The 25965-nt window shown below is 56.3% G+C and overlaps 9 protein-coding genes across 9 annotated transcripts; 5 read left to right on the top strand and 4 right to left on the bottom strand.

The window, feature by feature from the left end:
- Positions 1-741: 741 nt before the first annotated feature.
- On the top strand, positions 742-3061 carry N656DRAFT_707018 (TRP-domain-containing protein; the record flags this gene model as incomplete). Its single annotated transcript, XM_064811399.1, has 2 exons — positions 742-2978; positions 3031-3061. 2 exons carry the CDS (start codon positions 742-744, stop codon positions 3059-3061), a joined length of 2268 nt encoding a protein of 755 aa, XP_064671513.1.
- Positions 3062-5641: 2580 nt separating this feature from the next.
- Positions 5642-7435, bottom strand: N656DRAFT_690074 (uncharacterized protein; the record flags this gene model as incomplete). The annotated part of the gene is made up of 2 exons (XM_064810641.1): positions 5642-6515; positions 6678-7435. Coding segments are annotated over 2 exons (1632 nt in total), but the record flags the coding sequence as incomplete, so codon positions are not given.
- Positions 7436-8707: 1272 nt separating this feature from the next.
- On the bottom strand, positions 8708-9826 carry N656DRAFT_797138 (uncharacterized protein; the record flags this gene model as incomplete). Its single annotated transcript, XM_064817600.1, has 1 exon — positions 8708-9826. The coding sequence occupies one exon, from the start codon at positions 9824-9826 to the stop codon at positions 8708-8710; it is 1119 nt and encodes a 372-aa protein (XP_064671511.1).
- Positions 9827-12502: 2676 nt separating this feature from the next.
- N656DRAFT_797137 (uncharacterized protein) lies at positions 12503-13214 on the top strand (the record flags this gene model as incomplete). The annotated part of the gene is made up of 2 exons (XM_064817599.1): positions 12503-12661; positions 12720-13214. The coding sequence occupies 2 exons, from the start codon at positions 12503-12505 to the stop codon at positions 13212-13214; spliced, it is 654 nt and encodes a 217-aa protein (XP_064671510.1).
- A 134-nt stretch (positions 13215-13348) lies between these two features.
- On the bottom strand, positions 13349-14220 carry N656DRAFT_607576 (uncharacterized protein). Its single transcript, XM_064810278.1, has one exon. It carries the CDS (start codon positions 13949-13951, stop codon positions 13484-13486), a length of 468 nt encoding a protein of 155 aa, XP_064671509.1. The 5' UTR covers positions 13952-14220; the 3' UTR covers positions 13349-13483.
- Positions 14221-14589: 369 nt separating this feature from the next.
- On the top strand, positions 14590-15387 carry N656DRAFT_797136 (pali-domain-containing protein; the record flags this gene model as incomplete). Its single annotated transcript, XM_064817598.1, has 3 exons — positions 14590-14783; positions 14862-15263; positions 15336-15387. The coding sequence occupies 3 exons, from the start codon at positions 14590-14592 to the stop codon at positions 15385-15387; spliced, it is 648 nt and encodes a 215-aa protein (XP_064671508.1).
- Positions 15388-15889: 502 nt separating this feature from the next.
- On the top strand, positions 15890-17385 carry N656DRAFT_788811 (uncharacterized protein; the record flags this gene model as incomplete). Its single annotated transcript, XM_064816724.1, has 2 exons — positions 15890-16132; positions 16195-17385. 2 exons carry the CDS (start codon positions 15890-15892, stop codon positions 17383-17385), a joined length of 1434 nt encoding a protein of 477 aa, XP_064671507.1.
- Positions 17386-17556: 171 nt separating this feature from the next.
- On the bottom strand, positions 17557-18237 carry N656DRAFT_707292 (uncharacterized protein; the record flags this gene model as incomplete). The annotated part of the gene is made up of 1 exon (XM_064811424.1): positions 17557-18237. The coding sequence occupies one exon, from the start codon at positions 18235-18237 to the stop codon at positions 17557-17559; it is 681 nt and encodes a 226-aa protein (XP_064671506.1).
- Positions 18238-20792: 2555 nt separating this feature from the next.
- Positions 20793-25882, top strand: N656DRAFT_777991 (uncharacterized protein). The gene has a single exon (XM_064814924.1). The coding sequence runs from the start codon at positions 21023-21025 to the stop codon at positions 25496-25498; it is 4476 nt and encodes a 1491-aa protein (XP_064671505.1). The 5' UTR covers positions 20793-21022; the 3' UTR covers positions 25499-25882.
- The last annotated feature ends 83 nt before the right edge of the window (positions 25883-25965 follow it).

Here is a 25965-nt window from a genome sequence, read left to right as displayed (position 1 = left end):
CCTGGCCCAGATGCGGCCAATTAGGCAAGTACTTTAGCCTCCATGCATTTTAATGCGGACTTGAGGTATCGCTCTAGTGCTCCAAGCTCATTTCCCCAGCCCGCATTATCTCGCGCTACCTTGGCAATGCCAAGCGTTGTCTCCCCTGGCGCTTTCCTCCAGTTGACGTTTCCATCCACCAGCGTCCCTGTTTTCTTCGTCGCTCATTCCCCCGTCACCAGACGCATGTCTTGCACACACACTGCTCAGCCGCCTCGGCAGACGACCTTCATTCTTTTCACTCTTTTCTGCCCATTCTTTCTTCCTTAGTTTCAGAAACCATTTTACGGTAAAGTAATTCCCAAGTCGTCGTCTTCTCGCCATCTTTTGCGAGCAACAGCGACTTTCGTGATTGCGTATCGAGAGTGTCGGCAGCCTTCTCTCGCTTCATTTCCCTGCCCCGACTCGAACCCGCCGACCGCCAAAAAGCCCTCGATCTAGCGCCGCCTCTCCCTATCCACTGCGTTGCGCGTCTTCATTTCCTTCTGCAAGGTCGATCTATTCAGTTCGACGGTCTGTCTGTCTAGCCTTCGCCTTAACAGCCAAAGACTGTCGCTTCCGACGCACCAAAACGGCCGATCTTGGTAGCGACACGACCTGGCTATTCTAGCCGTCAACTCGACACAAAACCCTCTGGGAGACTGACAGGTATAACACTAGCTGGGCTCCCGATATCGATTGGTTTAGCAGTCTTGGAAAAAGATGCGGTGGTCATCATTAAGGCCGCTTGCGGCCATCGCGTCTCTCGCCCTTCTCACCGCACCCGCCCAAGCCGCCGAGCAGATCCTGCAGTCAAGCTCTCTCAATTCTTGCCAAGAGAACTCGGGGTTCTCTGCGAGTTTATTCAAGGTCGTACTCACACCAAACAACAACACAGCAAACGTTGACATTGTGGCCGTCTCGTCGGTTGAGGGTCATGTCATATTCGATATCTCGATCTCAGCTTATGGATACGAAATCATCAGGACGCCAGTTAACCCCTGTGATGCTGGCTTAGCCGGCCTGTGCCCCATGACGGCCGGCAAGATCCCGCTCAACTTCAACCTGCCCGTTACACCAGAGGCCATTAGCCAGATCCCTTCAATCGCCTACAACTTCCCGGATTTGGACGCCAAGGTGAGGGTTTTCATCAATATGACAGACGGATCCGAAATTGGAACCAGCGTCGCCTGTGTCGAGGCCGATTTTTCCAACGGCAAGACCGTGGATCTTTTGGGCGTCAAGTGGGCCACGGCTATCGTGGCCGGCTTGGCTTTGGTGTCGTCGGCCATCGTGTCGGGCTTGGGCCACCAGAATGCGGCAGCCCATGTCGCCTCCAACGCCCTGTCGCTCTTCGGTTACTTCCAAGCCCAGGCCATGTTGGGGCTCACCGGAGTCCCTCTACCGCCTGTCGTCATGGCATGGACCCAGGATTTTCAGTGGAGCATGGGCATCATCCGCGTTTCATTTATGCAGGATATCTTCACCTGGTATCAACGCGCCACCGGCGGCACCCCGTCCACCATCTTCGACTCCCTCACCACCGTCTCGGTTCAGGTAGAGAAGCGCGCCGTCGAGTTTGCCGAGGCTGGCATGGGTTTGGCCAAGCGCTCTCTCGCCATGCTGCCCACCAGCATCGTCGAGCCTATGTCGGCCGTGATGAAGCGTGACCTGCTCAAGCGGTCCAACATCCAAACCAGTTCTGGGAGCTACATCGTGTACGGCATTCAGCGTGTGGCGTTCAAGGCCGGCATTGAGTCGACGAATCTGTTCATGACTGGCCTTGTTTTCTTCTGCCTCCTGGTCCTCTTTACCACCATTGCCGTGGCTGGTTTCAAGGGCTTTTGCGAGATGGCAGTCAAGAGGAAATGGATGCCTAACGACAGATTCCTCGAATTCCGCAACGGCTGGCTCACGGTCCTCAAGGGTATCATGTTCAGGCTGACGCTGATCGGATTCCCCCAAATGACCATTCTCTGTTTTTGGGAGTTCACGCAGAACGACTCCCCGGCCCTGACGGTCCTGGCTGTCTTCTTCCTCGTTGGTATGAGTGTCACCCTGGGGTGGGCCGCGTTCAAGGTCATCATGATTGCGCGTCGCTCCGTCACCATGCACCACAACCCGGCCTATATTCTGTTCTCGGATCCTCAGGCCCTGAATAAGTGGGGCTTCCTCTACGTCCAGTTCCGGGCCTCTGCCTACTATTATATCGTCCCGGTACTTGGGTACACCATCGTCAAGGCCATGTTCGTCTCCTTTGCGCAGGACAAGGGTACTGTCCAGGCCGTTGCTTTCATCATCTTGGAAGCTGCCATGCTTATCTCCGCCAGCGTCCTTCGCCCCTGGATGGACAAGAAAACCAACTCGTTCAACATCGCCATCTGTGCCATGAACTTTGTCAACTCCCTCTTCCTCATGATCTTCACCGAGAGTTTCAATCAGCCGCCCCTCGTCACTGGAGTTGTTGGCGTTGTCTTATGGATCACCAACGCTGCCTTTTCCCTGATCCTGCTTCTCATGCTCATTGTCGGCACAGTCTTTGTGTTCTTGCGTGATAACCCGGATGGCCGCTATCAGTTCATGGCAGATGATAGAACTTCCTTCATGAAGTCACAGACGCATCTTACAACCACGACCGAGCTGGATGCGCTTGCCGCCACTGCCCGCGGCGACAAATCTGGATTCAAGGGTGGTCTAGACCTCGATGACGATGCCGAGTCGATAACATCTGACTCACTGCGTCGCCAGACGGAGCGGCTCGGTGTCCCCTCGGGTAGCAACACGTACTCGGGGGGCTATGGGAGCCGGCCGCGCAGCCCCGCCGACCCCGCAATGCCGCTGTTCCCTGCAGACGGTCCACACAGCCCTCCGAGGTACAACGACTCGAGTTCTGTCCGGTCACCTAGCCCATTCGGCCACCCAGGGACCTCCGCCTCTTTCAGGGCAAATAACAATGCCAGGTAGGTTTGCCCCGAGTCGCGGTTTCAAGCGGACACGGCTAACATTTTTCAGCCCATGGCAACGTGGCGCCGGCTACGATTAGCGGATGCTTCAGGCATGGTCCACGATCAGGATTTTGCTAATAGCATCTTGCCATCATGATAATGGGGACACGGCGTTTTTGTTTTCCAAGTCGGTCGGCTCTTTTATAAGTGAATTCTTCACGCCGGAAGTGCATACACCTTGGTGGGGGTATCCTTTGGCTGCAAGTGCCGTAGATACAACCGGAGGTGTATGTAGGCCTGTGCGGGTGCCTGCTGCCTGCCACACTGGGGAGAGGGTTGGGCGACTAACAGTACCCCCGGATCGCTCAGCCTAAAATCCCTCCAGGACCTGTCTGCCGCGTCGAATACACGCGTGCTGCCAGGCATGGACCATTGCTTCCACTTAAGTTTTGCTTTCTTCTACTATCTATACCGGCTGGAGGCGGGTAGGCGGGCAGGAAAGCATAGAAAGGCGTCACGTCTTTGTCTTTACGGGGTAGATAGGTGAGGAGTGGAAGACAGCACTATGCATGTTCGTCCCCTCCGTCCGGATTATCCTCCCGGGCTCACCATCACGCCCTAGTTTTCGCACAGTCACCGGCTTCGGAACACACACACATGCTACTGAATCTTCTTAGGGTTTATTGTACATAAATGCAGACACATATATAAGTGGGATGGGATGATTCTTTGAAACAGCTGGACTGAAAAGGGGAATATGTATATTGGGTCGTTACTGTGGTGGCAGAATTTCGGCCTTGTCCCTTCTTAAAGGGAAAGGGGCTCTTTATTTTCTTTGGGTTCGGGGTAGGGTAGGGAATGGTAGTACTGAGGTGAACTTAAGACTTGGTCAGTTCTTCCGCTGAAATTCAAGTTCAGTCGTGTGGTTGGTGCATGTGCTGTATGAGAATGAGCTATGCTACGATATGCGTGGGTTGCGGCAGGAAACACTTGAATTTGTTCTGAAAACGTGTTTCCGAGCAGAATGTCTAGGAGAAGGTTGCTCACTACAGGGGGAGTCCTGCCAATGGCTTGTCGACTTCAGTTGTGTAAGGATTGGTCATTTGATTATGATAACTAGTAGCTACGTAGCCAAAGTTGCGGGTTTTGTATGCGCTTATCCTGGAGGTTCTGAGTGAGGACGTGACTGAGAGATGGGATCAATGGGATGTATATGTTACTTATTCCAAGGGATTGGTTTGCCTAGTCATAAACCTCGCTGATTTCTACCGTGGATGAGTCCTAGCGTATTGGGATTGGGAATAGCTGGATAGGACGGAATCTTGAGAGCGGATCTGTGACGAGAACGATCGTTTACACACTGCCGAAGACACCCCATCGCTAGTAGTAGTCTCGGACACGACACTGAGGCTATTGTTATTCTTTACTTTATTTACATACAGTAGTACTTGCTACAACAGATGGACCTAAGACAGGCTGGATAGACGTACAGAGAGTACTGACAGAAACAAACGAGCGTAATCAGCCTTCCTGGCGTACAGAGAGACAGACAAGAATGGAAAACAACCCCTTAGCTCATTCCCAGCTTCTAACCTCACAGCTCCGCCTTCCCGCCCCTTGACTCCTACTCACTCAGTTTCTGACCTCAGCATCCCCGCTCTAGCACATGATTATCTCCCCCTTTCCAACCCCCGGGATCTGTAGTGTCCCCTTATCCCACATGCAGTCCCTATCACGAGTCAGCAACACCCCTACTCCGCATCTTCCCGCAAAACAAAGCGAAAAGTGTTAGAAATAGGGGAAAGCATAAAGCTAACAAACCACGAAGACACAGCCTGAAACTCCCACCCCCCGCCTCGGTAAAAAAACAAGAAAGAAAGAAAAAGAAGGGAAAATGGTTTACTCAATCTTATACCCCTCCCTCCCATTACTAGCACCAACACTAGTACCAGGGCCATCACTACCATCTATAACAGCACCACCCTTGTTGACGTTCAAACCATACCTGAGCCTCCACCCGTACCCGTACCCGTACCCGTAGCACTCCCAGTACCAGTACTAGCACTAGTACTACCAGTAGCAACCCCGGAAGAGGCAGAGGAAGGGAAACCCAACCCCACCGCCGCATCAATCTCGGTCGGCATCATCGCCATCATCATCGGATCAACGCCGTCCACCAGCTCGCCGCTAAGCTTGCTCACGTCGCCGCCCGCGGCCTGAACGGCCTGGACCATGCGGGCCAGGCGGTCGCGGAACTCGCGCTGGCGCTCGACGGCTTCCTTTTCGCGGCGCGCCTTGGTCTTGGAGCTGCCCGAGGGCGCCACGCCCGTCATGAGCAGCGTGCGGTCCTGTGGCGTGTAGTTGACGAAGCCGTCGCTGCTTGCCCCAGCCGCCGCCGCCGCCACATTCTCGAGTGCAGCGTTGCTAGCGTTACGATTGTTGTTGTTCTTGATGTTGCTGCTGCTGCTGGTAATTGTGGTGGTGGATTTGCGGCGATTGTTGGGATGTGTGTGGTGATGGTTCAGGTTGGGAGTCGACGGCGTAGATGTTGAGGTGGTAACTGTTGTCCGTCTCCTGCCGGTGTTGCTACTGCTGCCGGCGACGATCTGGGCGGTGGTGGAGAGCGAAGGTAGGGCTAAGCTGCTGTGGCTGTGGTTGCGGCGGAGGGCGGTTGCAGATGAGGAGGTGGTGGTGCGGCGGCCAGTCCAGCTGCGGCGTTTGCGGATTGCGGTGGGCGGCTCCGACGGCAGCCCCGTCTGCGAGAGGGTCTGCATCGATGCGCTACGCCGGTGGAGGCGGCCTATACTAGGGGAGGTTGGGGGGTACGAGGTGGCAATTGCTGTTGTTCCTGTTGTTCCTGCTCCTGGTGCTTGCGAAGGGGTGGTTGGGCTGGGGGAATTGGGCTCGAAACCGCGTGAGCTGCCGCTTGCGGCGCGGGCCTTTCGTGGGGAGAAGCCTGTGCCGTTGGCGTTGTAATGATGATGGCGGGCTCCAGACGACGGCGCGCGCGGCTTCGGTCGGCGGTGGTGCTGATCTGTGCGGGTTAGTCCCTGGCTGGCGGAGTCGTTGTAAAGGACGGGCGAAGGGCCCGCCCGCGGCTGCGGCATGTGAATCATAAGACCTCCCGAGGTAAAGCTTCCGTTTTCGGTGCCCGGGGGCGCGGGATACTCAAAGCTCTGTTGATTATTAAGCGCATTGGCGAGGTTGAGGGACGCATTGCGGGCATTTGTGGCAGCCGGGTAGGATAGCGGTAAGGGGATCGAAGGCGGATCCGTATCCATCACATCGGCTGGAGGTTCCCACCAATTGTTGTTGGTAGCGGAATTAGCGCCGACAAAGTACTGAGAAGAGTCTGGTACCCAAAGCGGCTTGTTGTTAGGAGCGGACAGCGGCATTTGCCACACCGGAATGCTATCCAGCAAAGGGGTCTGCAGGGGGGTCTGAGGCAGCGTGCTGCCGGCCTGAAAAGGCTGGACGAACTGCGTTCCCGGGAGGCCATCCGGTATAAAAGGATCATCAAGGAAGCCGTTGACAAAACCCGCCTTGCTGTTGCTGTTGTTGCTGCTGCTGGGGCCAACGAGCGGTTGATGCGAGGGCGCGGACATGGCGCTGGCGCTGGCGTTTGGCGGAGAGAGGGACGTCGCGGTGGACAGGTTCGGACTGTACGGCCGCGATCGCCCGGACGTTATGGCCGGCTCCATTTGGGCGGTGGACATGATGGGAATCTCGAGCGGACTTAGCGAGTCTGATTTCGCCTTGGCTTCCGGCTGTTGTCTCTTCCCGGGCAACGCCGCCGCCTTGCTGCGGATCTTGGAGCAAAACTCGTGCAACCGGCCAGCTTTGCGAGGGCTGGGAGATTGTGAAGGAGGTGTCGCAGGCACAGACGCAGACGGGTGCATTTGAACACGCGGCGATCGCATACTGAGGCCTTCAAGTCTCAGCAGCTCTGAGTCCGAAATAGAACCCCCGGCACTGCGCGCCTCACCAAGGCCGATAGGGGGAGCCGGCTGTTCTAGCTTGGTTTCTTGACCACTGAATCCTGCCATGCTGGATATTCCTCGATGAAGAGGGTTCTGTTCGGGCCGTGGCCGCGGAAATTTCGCCGTCGACGGTGTCGGATACGTGGTCAAGCTAGCAGTACTGCCAGCGTCTATGGCCCCTGCGGGAAGCAGGCGACCTTGCGGATTAGGCACGATTCCCGCCACTGGCCCAACTTCATCGGCGGGAGGCACATGCCCAGCGGGTGGATGTGGCGAGATTGTCAGCTCCGACGCGCCGTAGTACTGGCCGAGGCGGCCGACCCCTTCTCCGCGTGATTCCGCGTCCGAGTCTCCAAGCTCAACGTATTGGTCAAAGAAATCCGTCGACCCCGCCTCGTTCGCCATGTCCTGCCAGCAGAAAGTGCCGTTCTCTTTGTTCGCAGGGAGGGGTAGTCCGCTAGCTGTGAACGCCATGCCATCTATACCGGCCATTGTTGGAGGACCCTGGGTCGTCGCAGAGATTTTGCGTTGTAGATTTTGCTGCTGAGCTTTGCTGCTGGGATGGGATACGTGAGTGGGAGATTCCTGCATTGCTCCAGGGTGCCATGGTGCCCAACGGGGTTGCCCGGGGGAAAGGGGATTTGGTGGAGGGATCGAGCTGGAACGTCAACAAACCACTCGGCCTGCCATAGCAACAGATGATATGAAGAGGAAAGGGGGAGGGGGGAGTGGCCCAGACATTTGTAGACTGAGGTCCTATCCATGCATGTGCCCCCTGACCGGCCGAGGAAGCGAGGAATGTGTGGGTTGCCTGGAGCGATCTAGCATTCTCAAGAAGTCATGATCCTGACCATTCGGGTCTAGCCATCACGCCGACCCTCACGACCTAGTTCCCGGGGATGACGCGGTGGATGACTCTGATGAAGCTGACCAACCTACAAAGGAACGGCAGTATCCTTTGTCGCCTTCGAGCTTGGGTCAGGACACTCGAGATGGCTCGGTGGCGAACACAAAGCGTACGAGGCGCTTGGAATGTGGGACCGTCCACCCGGCTCAACCCGGCCCAGCAGTAGCAGCCCTTCCCCTAGCGGTTGGTGAGGATGTGTCCAAACATACGCAGCAAGCACAAGCTGAGAATAGTCCTGTAACGTCATGTGAGAGTGCAATCTGTATGAAATTGTGTCGTAGTTGGACACTCACCTAGCAAACGCTCGGCTCATTCAACGCTGGTCAGTCTCAGAGTGTTTCCTGGAAAGCCAGGCTCAACCACATCAGTAGCTGGGATAAAGGTCAAAACACTGAAGAGGAGCTGCCGCCTCATCGGGCGGGGTTATGCGATTCTTATCCAAGGTCTAAGTGCTTGTCTCATACATGCCCATCAGTCCCTTTGAGCTGCCCTGGCCGGCAAAGGGGCAAAGGGAAACTGTGAAAAAACTCTAAATGCTCGGTGAGCTTGACCCTTGCGCCCAACAATGGCCCGGCAACCGCGTTCTAAGTGCCCAGTATTATGGAAAACCTCCCACAAAGAAGTAGAACTCCACAGAACTCCACAATCCCAAATCTAGGCAGCTAATAAATCTAGCTGCCCGACTATCTGCCAACGTAAGTGTTTCACCAACACTTGAACGCCTTTCAAACCCTCCAAGATGGTCCCTGAACGAACAATCCGAGTGCGCAAAACTCGGCATAGAAGAGGGTATAATGTAATGTGCGCTGCTTTCAAAACAACCAAAAGTGAATCAAGACGTAGATAAGAAATCCCATTCATGGCGGCGGAGAGGGATGTGGCTGTGGCAATGCCGATGGCAAAGTTGATATAGCAGGTGAAGGTGCTGCCGATACTGCTGCCGGAGACGGGACGCTTCCATGTCGTGTTTTATGCCGCTTGCGCATCCTGGGACGGCTTCGCACCACGGTGCCGCAGCGTAATGCGGCATCGACCGCTAGCCGGTACCGCAACGACACACCGTCGACAGTGTACTTTCTGATTCTTCCTGGGCCCCTCGCGGCCCGCAGAATACCACTCTCGACCGGAGAGAGCTCCTCCTTAAGAACATCACCCATTTCTTCGTCCCCTGCGTCGTCGGGCTCAAGGTCGCAGCGCGGCATGGCGTACTGAAGCTCGGGTTCTATGACGGGTAGATGACTGGCCGCTTCGGGCCTTGTCGCCAGCTCGGATGATGTTGATGGTGGCGATATTGTTGGTACGAGTGGGGCTTCATCGCGCACGCTACATGTTGTCTCGGTTGCGATCATGCTCTGTATGCTAAGGTCGACTGGGCGGCTGTTGATGTAGCCACCCTGGAGATGTGCGCTCTCCCATGGGCGGAAACGCTTAGAGTCAGGCCGGTCTTCGCTAGGTTCTCCGGCAAAGGCCTCATCCACCTCGATCGGCTCGTTCATGTCAGGCACTGAAAGCAGCCATGGAGCTATGCGGCTGTACACTGGCCGGTGAGCAAAGGCCTGTTGTGGTTGGGTATAGGCTTCAGGCTCGGTCCACTCGCGAGACTTGGGTATTTGTAAGACATTTGGCAAGCTCGATGTGGATTCCGGCGTCTGCACTGGAGCATAGCTTTGTTGACCCAACTGCAAGTTCTGCCTGCTCAGTCTGCGAGCCAACTTCTCGACGGTTTGTGTTGGAGACGATCTGCCCCCTGCTTCTGGTGACGGCGTATCGGTTGGTGGCGGCGAAGACTCCAATATTTGAGGTGCATGTCGTCGCTGATTGTGACGATGGTGTTCGTATTGCTGGTGCTCTTGCTGTTGCTTTTGGTGTTGTTCCCGACCGCCTGCGTGTCCCCACGCTTGCATTAGGACCCCGTGGTTGCCATGATTTCCTGCCGCTGCGACGTCCTGGGTTCCACAGCCTGTGGATTCATACATGGTGAATTGACGCCGTGTCAAGCAAGGTGATACCGCAAGGACCGAGGTTGGGAAGCACAAGCGCTAGCTTATGCGGACATTTGAGCGCTCCTGCGCCCTCGCCGGCCGCGACGGCTCGGCGTCAATCGGCGGATGCGGACTGTGCGGTCGCAGGTGGTTGATGCAACAGAGCTGAAGGCTGGCGATGCAGGTGTTGTCAATCACATACAGCCTTATTTCCTGTGACTCCGAAGATACATTCGTGAAATCTCGATGGGGAGGGTCAGTTTCGGAAAGATAACAGCTCCGAAGAGTATGTAGTCTATTGTCTCGAGCAAAACGGAGTGAGATGAACAAATACTGACAAAGACGAAATTGGTAAGGTAACAAAAAGAAGGAATCAAAGGGGGAATGGCTTCTGCGAGACTGCGGCAGCCTGCGAACTAACAAGGCCAGCAATTCCGGCGCATAGACGCCCCAAACGCCCTAGTCTCTGTCGAGCTGGAGCATGAGCCTTGTTCGCGCGAAGTCCGTTCGAGGTGTTGGCTTGCGAGCGGCGCTTCCCCGGTCTTCCCTGCCCCCTCTCCCACCAGCTCGGAACCCTGGATGGAGACAGGTTCCCCAGTGGGCAAAGCAGTTTGATTGGGTGCGCAGCTCTTGAACAGATTCGCACTGTATGTATGACTGCCTGCTGTGCTACCTTCGAACCAAACCGTCGGAGAGCGAGTGACAGCCTTCAATTTCCTTCCCCAATGCATCGAATGCCACCAACTCGCAGTGCGAATTCTCGACTGCTGTGAAACATTTGGAAGTTGAACAACTACGAGAGTTACGTTGTATCCACGACAGGAGTGCAGCCCTCTATTCCTTTGTTGGCTGGAACACATCCAGGCGGCGAGCGTTGTAGAAAAAGTGGGCAGCTCGAGGTGATGTCGTATCGTTTGTAGGTCGGTCGGACGGAGAGACGGGAAACTGCTTTGTCTCTAGCGCGTTGCTAGCACCTAGCGGGATGAAAATGGAGCCTACTCCGTACACTTAACCTTACTGATGCCCGACACTCCCTTGCGGTGCGACGTGGGTAAAAGCTGTTCTGTGGTTTGCTTTGGGTTGCGACATTCCTCATCTTTACAATGTGGCTTGCAAGTTGCAACCCTCCAACAGGACCACTGGCAGCTCACTGAGAGCTCAGGCCTCTTATCGCTGGCTGACAGTTCTGACAGTGCTGACACTGTAGACATTCCCGAGTCCCAAAGCCTCGGGTGTCTTCTCCATCCGGCAGGTCAAGCCGGGCCGGCTCCTGTTGGTGAAGGGGCCGGGATACCCTTCAATCGGTAAAACTGCCAACGGAGCCCGTGCCAATTGCACCAAGGCCATCCCGACCAAAGTTGCTGCAGATCATGGCAGTCTGATGCTTAACACGTCTCCCTTATTATTACTGATAGAGAGCCAGATTGCAATCTATTAAAAGTGTTGCTGAGAATTGCACATTTAGACTTACCCTCGACATCCATCCTCGGCAAGCTTCCCGAGCCCTTTGTCAAGTTGAGAGCCGAACCCATATCTATGGGTAGCTGGTTGCTTGTGGCGTCAACGACCATCCGTGGACGAGTCTCACCATACCTAATCGAAGCCGCTATTCAATGCCCAGGTCTGTTTCATCTTTGCTTTGCACGATTGCTCGAAGGCTTCATTCTGCCGAGTGTGATGAACAGGAGCAAGGATCTGATAGTCTTGTGCAATCGCCTACCCCTACCTATCCACGTCTGAGTTTGGCCGGGAGTAACTTATCGATTTGCTCACGAATAACCCACTGAGGGCAGCGTCGTAAACGCCCGACATCAGGCAGGTATGCATTATTCGCGGTTGCTCTTCTCTTCTAAATGTTTGCATGCATATTTCATGATTATTTCCATATTCCCGTGACCTCTGTTTCATCCCGATCTTGCAGAGTTCCACCAGCTGACCCATCAACCGGAGCTCTGGGTAGGCTTGGTGGAAATCGTTGGGCCGTCTTCATGCACCACAATCTCCAATCGGGGCTAGAAACGGGATGCCGCAGACTGGTTCAGTTGATCAAGCCAACTGCAGCTGGACGGCGTTACCGATGTATTTACGATGCATACAGTTGATACACTAGAAAGCCCAATTATCTCGGGCCTTAAATGCAATAGGTTGAGGGCCAAGCGCTCCTTTCGTCATGCAAAAGGTGGACAAACATCAAATTTACACGTGTACATACATACACTACGGACAGAGGGCAGCTACGAGACCGTAGTGTAGACATCTGCCGTGTAGCGTGCGCTGTATGTGTCTGTATGTACTGTACAGTAACCGTTGTGATGGGACATGCTGATGGGGACCGTGCAGTGTAGAATGCATTGAAGAAGGTACCTCGAATAGTGGCAGCCAATACGAACAAGAGGTGCCAAAATCGTCCGTCTCGGGAACTTCAGTCCATGAAAGAGTTGGAGGCAGTGAGGAAAGGCTGGGCAAGTTGATAATGTGGTTGTGATGAGAAAAAAAGAAAAGAAAACTGATGAGTTAACTTGTAACGTCAAAATTAGGGGACTTTTGTCGGATCAGTTAACCGGCCCCACACCAGCCTTGGCACTTGCTAGCTCGCACGGGCAAATCTCAATTATTCTCAACAGTCTCCTTCCGTCGTTCGACAACCATGGACAGGCTTGGACTCCGAACATGGCGTCGCACTTCGCCGCTGCCAAACGCTTTACACCAGCCAAGTTGCGGACCCTTTTTGTCAAGGTTAAGCCGGCACCGGCAAATCTGACGGAGCGGCGAGCCGTCTTACGGGTGCTACGACAGTACACCGATATCGATGTTTTCAAGAAGCTTTACGTTAGTCCAATTCGGGCCCAGTTTCCGCTGGCAGTTCTGACCCCGTCCCTATACCTAGGATCCTTCTTGCTTCATCTCGGTTGCAACAAGCCACTTGTCTGCTCTCTCCATTATCGGGAAAAGCCCATTCCAGTTCGATTACAATCCCCAGCAAGGCCATGAGCCTCCAGGGTCCGCAAAGGCATCAAGCCCGCACAAGACATTCACCGTGTACGTGCATGCAGAGCCCGACTACCTGCACCGGACACGTATCAAGGAGTCACCCATCCACGGCCGCTGGCCCCAAGAGCAGAGCCTATTCCACCAGACTTCGTTTGCCAGAAGCGCGCTGCGGCTAGCCGTGCCCCGGGACATGGCCTGGGAGGGCCTCTCGGACTGGGAAACAGGCGGTCAACTCGAGGGTCCCGACTCCCACGCAGCCCTTCTTTCCAAGGAAAAGCACTTTATTGAAACCCGCGTGAGACGTAAAATGGCCCAGCCCGGGTTCCGAAGCTTGACCGAGCTCTACAACTCCCGGCATAAATCAGACAAAGGGCAACCAGAGAAACAGTAGATTGGAAGAGGAGGAATATGACGGGAATTTCATGGTCAAGGAGGCCGCCAATATACCTCGGCCGTGAACCATGGACGCCGCCTAGCTTTGGAGCAAACTCTGCCGGTCCACGGCATCGCAAGCCATTGAAGCACATCATTCAGCTCAGCTCGCGGAAGAATTTACATGTGCTAATGGGGAGCATACACTATGTATGTACACCGATTTACGGCCCGGACCCTATTGGCGACAGCTCATGCCGTGACTGTGGCTGTGCCGGCCCCGTCTGCTTACCGCGGGAGCATCGGATGCGCAGGACGCGTAACAACCGCAAAGCCTCCGCTTTTTCTTATGCTCTCCGGTCTGGCTCTTGTCTCCGGGGAGCTGGATGATTTGCCAGACTGGGCGAGTCGATGCGGGCGAAATGGTCTGCCCAGCGCCGCACTGCGCACGGCGGAAAGAGAGCCACAGGGGCGGGCTTCGGTTGACGACTTGGATTGCTGGACGATTATGGCTGTGTGAAGAGCGGCTAAGCTTCTCGTTAAGGGAAGTATCTCAACTTTCAAATATCTAATTCGGGAGTAGCAATGTCGTTGGAAACCGGCGACTGCCCGAGCAAAAGTGCCTTCGGCATCTGTCCGGCTTGCCTGTTGAACTGGGCTGGCAGTGACGGTGGAATGGATTTTCAGTCGAATTGAGACATGGCCTCCCAATCCGGCCGAATCACAGTGTTGTTTGGAGGTGGTGAACGACCGCATCCTCCGAATTCCTCCTGAGTCCTGACCTCACCAAAAACTGGGCAGTGAGACAGTGGCCGCCCCGCAATTTGGAAACGCCAAGCCCCAACACAGCATCTTGATTTGCAACTGCATCTACGTCATCGCCGGGCCACCGACACAGCGAGGCCAGGAACCCCACGCCCTTGAAGCTTCATCGCGTGTGGTTGCTTCAGGCAAAGTACCTACACTACTGCGGTACACTTACATGCCCTACGGGAAGGGAAGCTAGAACGAACTGGTTGCGGCCATTGCCGTGCAGCCGTGCCAGGCCCATCCCCGGGCATGCGAGACCCCTGCAGGGAGAGAGCAATCGGCAGGGAGAAGTTCGGATGACGTTGACGTTGGCTTGGATTTTGTGTGTGGTCTTGTTTCCCGTGATGGGGTGATGCCAGCAAGAAAGCTGGTTGGCGGGCTGTCGCGGCCCTTGGGGATCGTCACTGCTCTCGTCCCATACGCATAATGTTAGGCTGACTGACGTTCTTATATACCCTCAGATTCCCACATTTGCTCATTTGTCATGCTTCCGCATTTGTGTTCATTCCTCGGGTCTCACCGTATTTGTCCAGCCTCTCCAGCACTACCTTACTCCGACGCTGCAGACATCACAGTAGCCAACCATGGCCGTAACAGGGTTCTTCCACCACTTCGGCACCTTCCTGCTCTTCTCGGCTACAATACTACTCATCATCACTTGCATCTCTGCTCCTGTTGTCGACGAGATTGCCCTGTTCAAAGTTGACCTCTCAGGCCAACCCCACTCATCCGTGTACTTTGGCACATTCGGCTGGTGCTGGAAAGATGTGCTTGGACGGTAAGCTCCTTTTTGCTTCACCAACAATGAGTAAAAAAAAGAGGCCGTGTTAAAAAGCTAATACTTGTATTGCTCAAGATTTAACTGCTCCCCGTCACAGCTGGGCTACTCCCCGGCCGAGGTGATGCGGGTCGCCGACGGCGGGGCCACCGAGTTCTCGGACTACGCCGAGGACTCGACGCGGTCGCTGACGCGGGCCATGATCCTGCACCCCATCGCGTGCGGGCTCAACTTCATCGCCTTCATGCTCGCCCTGGGCGCCGGCACGGTGGGCTCGCTGCTGGCCAGCCTGGTGGCGCTGCTCGCCTTCCTCGCGACGGCGGTTGCCACGATTATCGATTTTGTCCTCTTCAGCGTCGTCCGGTCTAATGTCAACGACAACGGCACGGGTGCTAGTGCATACTACTCCTCGGCTGCCTGGACGCTGCTTGTTAGTGCCATCTGCTCGCTGCTCGGGGCGATAGTGGTGTTTTTCACTTGGTACGTGGCACCCCTTCTCGAATATATATTGTTATGATTAGTGGTGCATGAGCTGACTGGTGTGTTGTACAGCTGCTCGGCGAGGCTGCACCGCAGGAGGACGGCTCCGGCTAAGGGATATTAGGAGCATCCGTTGTCGGTATTAGCGTCGGACGAGGGTCAACTCATCATGAGCTAGGTGGTCATCATGAGGTTGGTGGTAAAGGAGGTGGAGATGGGAGTTGAGCGGGATCACGAAAATCTGGAATCATACCCCTTTCATTAATTAGCATGCAGCATGGCTTGTTAAGTGCCGGATTTTGGATATGCAACGACATGCTTACTATTATGTCAATAATGAGGATAATTCATGTTCCACGCTGAGTGCGGACGCTTGCCGTGGCTTATACCCGATTTCACCTACTAGTACTTATCTGATGTGGGTAGGAGAGTTTAGTACTAAGACCACTCCGGAGATGCGTAAATCGTTGGAAAGCCAGTTTCTACAAGTTTCTCAACCCTGATTTTTCTATTTACATAATTATATGTACAATACATACTTGCCATGCTTTGACTTCTTGACTACCAATGCTGCACTCACTTGACTCATAAACCACATTTTATTTTGCGTGATTATTAGTTCTAGTATGCGGAACTCGTTCCTTGCCGAGCTCGGCCGGCGCAACCGGCACAACCTCCGCATGCTCCGGGCCAACCCGGCGGCCGAGATGTCAGGGGCCCTCGGCGACCTGGGCACGCTGCTCCCGCTCATGATGGCCCTGGCGCTGCAAGGATCGATCGACCTGCCCGCGACCCTTGTGTTCTCCGGTCTGTTCAATATCATGACGGGGGTCCTGTTTGGCATCCCCTTACCCGTGCAGCCCATGAAGGTAAGAATAAGATATCCGTCCACCTCCCCATCTACTGCACAATTCGCTTATACTCCCAACAGGCCATCGCCTCCTCGGCGCTGACGCTGCACACCCCACTTCCCGTGGTAACGGCGTCGGGCGCGCTGGTCTCTTTCGCCGTGCTCATTCTGAGCGTGACAGGCCTGATGCGGCTGCTGACCCGCGTGATCCCGCGCCCGCTCATCCAGGGCATCCAGCTGGGCGCTGGTTTACGTCTAATCATTTCCGCCGCTACGGCACTGATCCTCCCGCTCCCCTGGCTCCGTCCGCTGCCCGACCTCGACACGCGCATGCTGGCCATCTTCCTGTTCCTGTTGCTCTTTGCCACCGCCCGCCTGGGCCCGCGATTCCCCTTTGCGCTGCTGGTGTTTTTGCTCGGCGTTGTTGCCTCGTTGTTTTCCCACCCGTCCTCATCTTCTTCGTCGCTGTCAACCCCATCCCACCACTCAGATTCAAGTCATTCCTACCAGTCGTACACCTGGCACAAACCGGAATTCACCAACCCGCAAGCCCTCTCCGCCGCCCTCGCCCAGCTGCCCCTGACAACCCTCAACTCAGTCCTCGCCGCCTCAGCCTTGGCAACTTCACTATACCCCCCACACCCGCCCCCTTTCCCCCCTTTTCCCACTTTTCCCTCACCACCACCACATTCTTCTTCTTCTTCTCCACCAGCAGGGCCAGGGCCGGCGAGCACCACGGCGCTGGGCGTGTCGGTCGGGCTCATGAACCTTCTCTCGTGCGGCTGGGGCGCCATGCCCGTGTGCCACGGCGCCGGAGGGCTTGCGGCACAGCACCGCTTCGGCGCCCGCAGCGGGGCGAGTGTCGTCCTCCTCGGCGCGGCCAAGTTTGGCGCCGGGCTGTTGTTATTGCTTGGGGGTAGTGGAGGGACTGCGGCAAGGGTGCTGGCGAGGTTTCCGCGCAGCGTGTTGGGGGTCATGGTGCTTGCTGCGGGGTTGGAGTTGGCAAAGGCTTCGTATTCTTCTTCTGGGGCTGTGATTGCGGAAGGTCAGGGGGATGGGGAACGGGAAGAGGGGGAAGCGGAAGAAGGGTGGATGGTTATGATGGTGACCGCCATGGGCATCTTGGCCTTCAAGAATGATGCCGTTGGGTTCCTTGCCGGGATGGCTTGTCATGCTGCCTACCGCGTGTCAAGGTGGGTCGAGAGCCGATGGGGGGTGATAGGGAGCGGGAGGCAAGGGGAGAGGAGGCCGCTGCTACGTGACGGGTTGTGAAAAAGGGGCCGAGGGCAAAAAGACTAGATTGGTTGTATTTAGACAGCTACATGAAAGTCAAAAACAGTTTGGTGTACAAGTACATGCGCCGCGCCCGCTCTAATGCACTATGCGCCGGGTATCCTGGAGTGATCTCGCGATCTGCCTTCTTACAAACACTGCCCATCTATTTCACACCACACTGACCACCGACTTTTTGCGGACCCTCCCGAGCCGCGCCAACAACCCGTTCAACCTGGCGCCTCTCTTCTTCTTCTTGTTCATTCTTGACTTCTTCTCCATCCACCCCGTAAAGGTCCCCTCCTTCTCGGCGCGCACCCGCTGCTGCAGCCAGTAATTGTAGGCAAAATACAGAAGCAGGCTCACCCCGAGGATCGACGCCTCGACGATGGCCGAGATGACGGCCGGCGTGCTCCACTCCCCCACCTGCTGCGTGTAAATGGCCGTAAAGTTTGCAATGAGGCCCGCCGACGAGGCCAGGATTAGTGGCATGTACAGCTTGTTCAATAGCCAGACGTAGTTGAACAGACCCACGTAGTCGCGCCGCCACCGCAGGGCGAGCCACGCCGAGCCGAACGCGCCGACGCCTATGCAGACGAAGCCAATCACCATGGCTATCGTGTTGTCGCGTGTAAGGAGGAACTTCTCAATTTCTCCGCCGGTGCGTCCGACCTCGGGAGGCAGGGTCCCGCCATCTTGCACTCTGCGTTTGAGGCTGGTAAAGGAGCCGGGGACGATGACGAAGCCGGCCAACAGAATCCACACGAAAAACGAGACAAGGATGTTGTGCACGCGCGGGATCTTGTCGTATGAGCGGAGCACGTTCATGTACGGCGACTGTCCCGCCCCCATTTTGCCGTCACCTGCGCCGTGGAACCCGCCATTGCCGACTGTAAGTTTGCTCCTGTCCAGCTCCGAATTCTGCCGGCTCCCCTTCGACAAGTCGGTGTTCTGCCGTTGAGGCTGGAACAGTGGTCTCGTAGAGCTGGCAGAGTCTGTAGACATGTTGGAATCGACAGAGTTCGAGGGGCTATGGTTGCGTCCCATATACGAGGGCGCTGGCCTTGGCGGGCTGGCAATCCTGGGAGGACTGTGTGCTGGTCTCGGTGGGCTGGCTCCCCTAGGAGGACTAGGTGCTGGCCTCGGTGGGCTGGTGACTCCAGGAGGACTGGTAACCTGGGAGGATGCCCCTGTCCATGTTGTCTGCCTCGTAGGTTTGGGAGGGCGGGTACCTGTTGGAGGTGATCCGCTTGCCACGCCTTGAGTCTGAGGCGGAGAGTTCGCCGTGGAAGGCCTGTAGGCCGTTGAATGGTTCGCCGGATGGTCTAACTTGGAGGGAGGAACAGGCGGCGATGATCTCAGAGGGTCTATGCCCATCTGAGTCTGAGAGGGCGAGGCCCTAGACGAGCCCATCGGCGGTGAGGGTCTCGGAGGCGATCTGACAGGCTTCCGCGGAAACTGGTGGACGTCGCTGGTCCGCGGCTGGAAAGTTGGTGGTGACGATCCCTGACGAGGTCGTGTGGTTTCTGATGGGGGCCTTGTATCCAAGACAATGGGAATATCCGTTTGGCTTATATTTGTCTCGGCTGCATAAATCCCCAACGTTCCGGCCATTTGGTCGTCGACTGGGTTAGGCGCCGTGTTTCCAACGCGCAACGGAGCCGGAAATTCTCGGTCCTCGGTTAAATCTCCGGCGGAAGTATCACGCGTCCCACGACGAAGGGGTGCCGGGTACGGTCCCGGCTGAGAGAATGGAGCCGTGCGGTTCGAGCTTGCGCTAGCGGTGCTGGTTGAAGGTGCCTCCATAACATTTCCCGGATCAGTGCTAGCTTTCCGAGCTGAAGGTCTTGGGAACGAAAAGCTTGGGACCGGTTCCGAACGGCTCTCCGTCCTTACAGAAGGTGGAGCGGCGGCCGCGTTGGTGACCTGCTGCGGCTTCGGGACTCCTGGGCGGGAGGCTGAAGTCTTGCCTCCTGAGCGTTCCGTCACACCCTCTGGGACGCTTGCGTGAGCGTTGGCTTGGTCGTAAGGTAGACCCCCGACTCCGAGCGCCTGCGGTTGCGATGCAGCCTCCATTTGGATAGTAATCTTTGGCAACCTTGCCGGTCGTTCTGGCGGGGATCGTGCTTCTGGTGACTGACTCGACTCCTGCTTGCGCACTCGCTTACCCGTCGAAGAGGCCCTTGTCTCCCCAGATGCAGGCTTTGGGGGTAAAGGCCATGTTGATTCCGAATGGCGCTGGTCTCTCGGGGCCGATTGTCCGTTACTGGCAGGCACGCCATGCCCAAATTGGGCCTCGGCGGGTATTGTCGATGAGTCCATAGCAGATGGTGAGCTTGCGGTCGCCATGGTTGACCCGACTAGAGGTGAAGGCGAGGAGAGCTTCGACTGCAGAAGAGATGCTCTTGTTTATAGGCCACGGCTTTCATCTGTTCATCTCGACCAGTTTAGAAACGAGATCATCGAAACAGATCGCCGGCCTGGTATGCGGGCACATCGCCGTCTGCTAGAACCAGGCTCATGCCCGGCCAGGCCAGCATCGCCCCTGCTAAAGCGGTCATATTGGTGAGCTGCACGAGGTGAGATGCAATGGTCGCAATCAATGGTAGAACGAGTCGAGGCTGCTACCTTGGGCCTCGAAAGGAAGCATAGCAAAACTCGAATAACATAACAATAGCAATTGGGCCTGATGTGCTAGGCTCGGATGGACGGTCAGCGGGCAGACTTCGGGCCGGCCCCGAAACACCGAAACAGAGATGCTTGAGGGCGGCGCGGAACAACGGTGTTAGCTACGCCGCCAAAGTCTTGCACAACGAGGCCTGTTCCTGGCCGATCTGGCCGTGTTTCAAAACATGGACTAGTACCTATGTATTAGTTGGATCTGCAGTAAGCACTCATCAGTTGCACAGATACTCTGTACTTAACACTGCCACGCTTCCTTCCATCTTCTCAATTCTCTTTCACTCTGGGATGGAAGCGTCGCGTTCAATGAGTCTGTCAAGCCCTCATAGGTAAACGAGTCATCAAAGATGCATAACAGCACGCAGTGAAAACAGAACAGCGCGAGAACAAGTGGTTTATGAAATTGCATTCTGTTCACATAGAATTGGAACCAGATCCTTCCCATCACTGTTGCAAGAGTGAATATCTGAGGGAATCCCGAATCAAGTCCATGCTGTGATGTGCGTGTTCAGGAAAGAACCTACGTTAACACTCGGCGGTCAGATGGGTGAAGTGTAACTCGGCAATGGCGCCCGAGCCCAACCTAGCGGTCCTAGCCAAGCCAACTGCTTGTAAATCCTTGGGAAGGTGGGGTGCCGGGGCTTTTACAGCCAATCCCCGTGCTACCTGCCGATAAGTTTAGCGGTCACCTAAAATTTTGGGTTCCATGGTCCCGCCTGCTGCCAATGAAAACACCTTGAATGGTGCAAGCAGGCGCGCATTTCGGCAGCCAAGAGTTCGGGAAGGTTAACCAAACCAAAGAAGGGCACGGAAACAGATATCGCAGCAAAGAATCCGCAACCGCTTTTGAGCTTGCTCGCTTGCTTGCCCTAGGCTTGCCGAGGCTCAACGCCGACGAGGCCGAACCGATGGAAGAGCTTGTTCCAATTAAGCATCCAAAACACAACAACAAGCGATGACCTCGTCGGTGCTGAACGGCGCCGGTGCTGAATCGCCGGCGCCGCCCGCCTTTTCTCCGCTCACAGACCCTGCTGACCCAGGAAACCGCGAGCCGTCGGTTAATGTGAATCTCGATCCCAGTACAGACGGCGCGGATGCTGCTCATGATGTTAATGATCCAAGTCCAAACAACGACAACGCCAACCCATCCGCTGCTCTCCCCGTCGATTCCAAGGCGTCCGAAGAACAACAGCCGCCGCTAGCAGGGCCTGCGCCAGACAACATAGACACGGCCATGACTGATGCAATGGACCTCGACCCGTTAATGAACCCCGCCATGGACTACACTGCCGGAGCAGGCGTCGACTTCTACCAGCATCCTTCCCAGCTTCTCATGGCCCTCGCCCGTCTGTCTGCCGCATCACAGACAGCAGGCGCTCCTCCGCTGACTGTCCGTCCCTCTAACATGCTGCTCGACACACCCGAGACCCCCTTGCAGACGAATGATGCTACTCACGGCGCCCCGCCCGTCGATCACCCGCTCGAATCCTTTGCAAGGATCGAGTTTGCCGACAGCGTGTTCCAGATGACAACATATGCCGTGGTCATTGGCCGTGACCAGCGTGCCTTGGAACAGGCCAGAAAGGACGAGCGGCGTCTCGAGGAGTACCAGCGCAAGGTGCGCGAGAATGAGCAACTTGGCCTGCCTGCTCCTTCTCCCCCAACCCAAGAGCGAGGCAAATTCAGCAAGTCGTATGTCAGCGAGGAGGGCGGCATGCTGGGTCCCGAGTCTGACGGAGAGGACCAGCCCCGCCCAGCCAAGAGGAGGAAAATGAGCGGCGGCGCCGGGTCTGCGTCGGGTGACTCGCACCGGCAGGAGTCTGCGAATGGCGAACCGGTCGGACAGGAGGATAAGAATCTCACCTTCAACCGGCAGTATGTCTCTCATACTCCAGGAGCAGCCGCCGTAAATCTCAGTGCTCTACGGCCTTCGCCCTACTACGTGCCATTCATCGGCATTCACTCGCCGGGGCCAAACATTGCCAGCAGGACCAAGGCCATTTCAAGGGAGCACCTGCGGATCCAGTTCAACCCTAAGAAGGGCGTGTTTGAAGCCATTCCGCTGCACAAAAACGGCTTCTTCTGCGAGGACGTTCATTATAAGGATGAGCCAGTGGTGCTGAGGAGTGGCGACCGTCTCCAGATTAAGGATGTTGATTTCGTCTTCATTATCAACGGCGTTCCCCGCGGCAAAACCGGTGCCGAGGAATGCATGGAAGAAGACGGTGCCTCTAGCAGGCGCTACTCTGAAGGGGGCAAGGAGATGAGCTTCGATTTCGAGAGCTCACATGATGTCGAAAGACGGAGCACGAGTCCCGAAGAAGAAGTTGCGGGTGAGGCCGCACAAGAGGACAGCGATAGCGAGCTCTCAGAGCTGGGCGAGGACATTCCGGAACCGGAGGAGGTGGCGGACCAAGAAGTCATGGAAACGATTGAAAAAGACGGCGAGGATCAGACAGCCATCAAGCCTGAAATACCTCCCGAGTTATTAGCCGATTTCCCCCCCATCCCCAAGAAACGTGGCCCGGGACGGCCGCCGAAGAATGGTATCATGTCAAAGCGGGAGGAGCGGCTACGCAAGAAAGCAGCTATGGAGTTGGCCAAGAAGAACATGCCGCAACCGCCGCCTGGTGACCCGCCCGTCAAGAGAAAGGTTGGGCGGCCGCGCAAACATCCTCTGCCCGAAAACGCGCCAGATAGGCCCGAGAAACGAAAGTATAAACCTCGGAAATCCAAGAGTGGCGAAGAGGGCGAGGGCTCGGACCCCGAAAAGGCCATCAAAGAGAGGAGACGAGAGAAGCCCAAGACGCCACCCCTGGAACTGAACAGGGAGGACTTCACCGAGGAGCAGCTGCAGAAACCTAACAAGAACTATGGCGTGCTGATAGACGAAGTCTTGTCTGCTGCGCCCAACGGCCTCACCTTGAAGCAGATCTACAAGAGGATCCAGATCAAGTATCCCTACTATTACTTCGCCGGATCCAAGGGCTGGGAGAGCAGTGTCCGCCATAACCTCATCGGCAACGATGCCTTCAAGAAGAACGAGGAGACTCACCTTTGGAGTCGCGTTGCAGGTATCGATATCGATGCGGGGAAAAAGCGCAAAGCGTCGTCACCTGATCGTTCCACGTCTCTGCACGCGTTTGGCCAACATTATCCCCCGCCGGGAATGCCGCCAGCGCAAATGGTCCACGGCGAAGCCTTGCAGCATCACGGGTACCGTCCGGGTTCTGGGCCCCAGCGCCCAGGGTATCCGCCTGGCCCTGGCCAAGGAAATTTCGGACAACAAGCACAGCCGCAGTTCATCGCTCAAGGAGTCGGTGCCGCTGCGCAGCAACCCAATCGCCCAGCATATCCCCCTCCCATGCAAGTATCAGGCGCTGCCCATACAACTGGTTCTGCAAATCCGGGTGCAGCACGGCCGTTGCCAGCGACCACACAGATGGGAAGCTATTCTTCACCGTACGCATCGAGACCTCAACCCATCGGCGCAGTTCAGCCTGGCGTTCCCGTACAGGCCGCGGCAGGACAGAATTTCGTATCTCAGAGTCAGGCGAATCCGGTCAATGGGCTGCCGCGAGTAGAGACCCCATCTACGCAAGCTGGAGGGCCTGGCTCGGCTGGGCCACGACCAGCGCAACCAGCGCCGATGAACAGCACCGATGCGTCTCTCAAGCCCGCAGTTGCGCCGGAACTGGTTAGGTACGTGACGAACTTCAAGAAGACAGTCACGGAGCAATTAGCAAAGCGCACTTCGGCAGCCGAGGCGCTCGCCATGTCCGTCATAAACCGTGGCCTTGGGTTGACAACCGAGAGCACGGTGCCAAACGAGCAGGAGCTGGAGAAGATTGTGTACGGGGTGTTTGAATCCAGCAGGAAGAACCTCGGTGCCAATCAATCTCTCCATCCGGGCCTAGTCCAGGCTCTTGTGAATTTCAAAGACAACATGACCAAGACTTTAGAACCGCGAATGGGCAAGCTCAGCTCGGAGCGCTTAATTCTGTCGGCTGTGGATCGTGTATTGGGATTCGCCGACACGAGTACAATGCCCGACAAGGAGCGGTACCAGGAAGCGGAGACGGTCCTCATTCCGGCCATCAAGCGGGTAGTCACCGAGCACCAAAAGACCGTCGCGGCTGTCGCATCTTCTGCCAGCACGCCCGCTCTGACCCCGGCACCAAGTGCCTCCAAGCCTGCGGCGCCGCCGGCGGCGACAGTTGCGTTTACAGGAACACCGAACCCCGCGGTAAAACCACCGCAGACGACACCGACGCCGGCTCACTCAGTTCCGGCGATTCCTCGTCCTCCCGTCTCAGCGCCGCCGCCTGCAACGGCGAGGCCTACCGCACCGGCTACTGCACCGGCTACTGCCACGCGACAAGTCGTCACCCCTGCCGCAAGCCCGGCGCAGGTTGCCTCTCAAATCCCGCCTGTCCCGAAGCCTCCCATTCCAGCACAAATATCTGCGTCCACCCACCAAATTCCTGGGCATGCAGCGGCTCCTGCTCCCGCAAATTCAGTTGCATCCCAAGTGTCTCAACCCTCTCCTCAGCCACCAGTCGTCGGCGCGGCTGCAGCCCCGACTGCACCGCAGGCACTTTCTCAACCTGCTCCCTCAGTTCTCGCTACTCCCGCTCCGACCCTCACAAATTCGGTTGTATCCCATGTGTTCCAACCGTCTGTCGAAGCAGCAGTAGTTGGCGCGAATGCAGCGCCGGCTGCATTGCAGGCGCCTTCGCAGCCTGCTCCCTCAGTTCTCGCTACTCCGGCTTCAGCTGTACACAAGGCCTCGACTTCTGCTGCTGCTGCTCCGGCCTTAGCCCAACCTCAACCACAGGTGTCCGCTGCGCCGGCATCGCAAGCCCTGTCTCATGCTGCAGTTCCCGCTGCGACTAGAGATTCCGGTCAAGATGCTCCTACGCCAGGGCGGGTACATACCGCTACCCCGGTACTCGCTACTCCGGCTCTGACTGTACCCCAAGCCTCGGCTTCTGCTGCTCCGGCTCCGACTGTACCTCAAGCCTCGGCTTCTGCTACTCCCGCTGCGACCGTACCCCAAACCTCGACTTCTGCTGCTACTCCGGCCTTATCCCAACCGCAGCCTCAGGCGTCCGCTGCGCCGGAACCGCAAGTTTTGCTGCCACCTGCAGTCCCCGCTGCGCCCCGAGAGTCCAGTCAAGATGTCTCTATGCCAGACGCGGTTTCCGCCACAGCCCAGGCGTCACCGAAGAATCCCACCCCGACAGTGGCTCCTGCTCCCGCCGAGAGTCAATTAGAAAAACCGATGCAGACCACTGCCGCTGTGTCCCCTAAACCAGCTCAAGCTACGATCCAGTCCACTGCAGTGTCTACCATGCCCGCTTCTACCGATTCAAGCTCCGTTCCAACCCCACCACCGCCGCCCCAGATGGCGGCCACGACCGCTCGATGACCCGTCAGAAACGTTCCCTTATGATTTCTTTCTGGGAGGATACCAATGGCGTTAGTAATGGGGGGTAGGCGTCCAGCATATATCGGTTGGGGGATTTCAGGGACGGGTGGCAACGGCAAGGTTGCGCGGCTGCATTGTATACAGCGAGGCACTTCGCTACGGAGCGTCGGGCATTATGTCTCGACAGCATGGAGCATCATTTGCATGTCCTTTGTTAGAAGTTTGATGTGCGATTCTAAGTTAGCTAGCATACCCTACGGAGTCGCGATCTGTTTTATTCAGTCTTCTCGGCGAGGGATTGAGCCATGGCGTACCCAATCGGCTCTTTAAGGACTGAGAAATACCAGAGTAGACTCGGGACGGTTCTTCTGGCCGTCAAAATAAAGATTAGGTTGTTAAACAGATTGCGAGTGCTTTGAGTCGTAGCTGTGGTTGTTTGAGATGAATCCTACATACTAACCCACAAG

The sequence above is a fragment of the Canariomyces notabilis genome (genome assembly GCF_033297395.1).
Source record: "Canariomyces notabilis strain CBS 508.74 unplaced genomic scaffold N656scaffold_7, whole genome shotgun sequence".
Classification (NCBI taxonomy): domain Eukaryota; kingdom Fungi; phylum Ascomycota; class Sordariomycetes; order Sordariales; family Chaetomiaceae; genus Canariomyces; species Canariomyces notabilis.
This window is presented reverse-complemented; position numbering and strand designations above follow the sequence as displayed.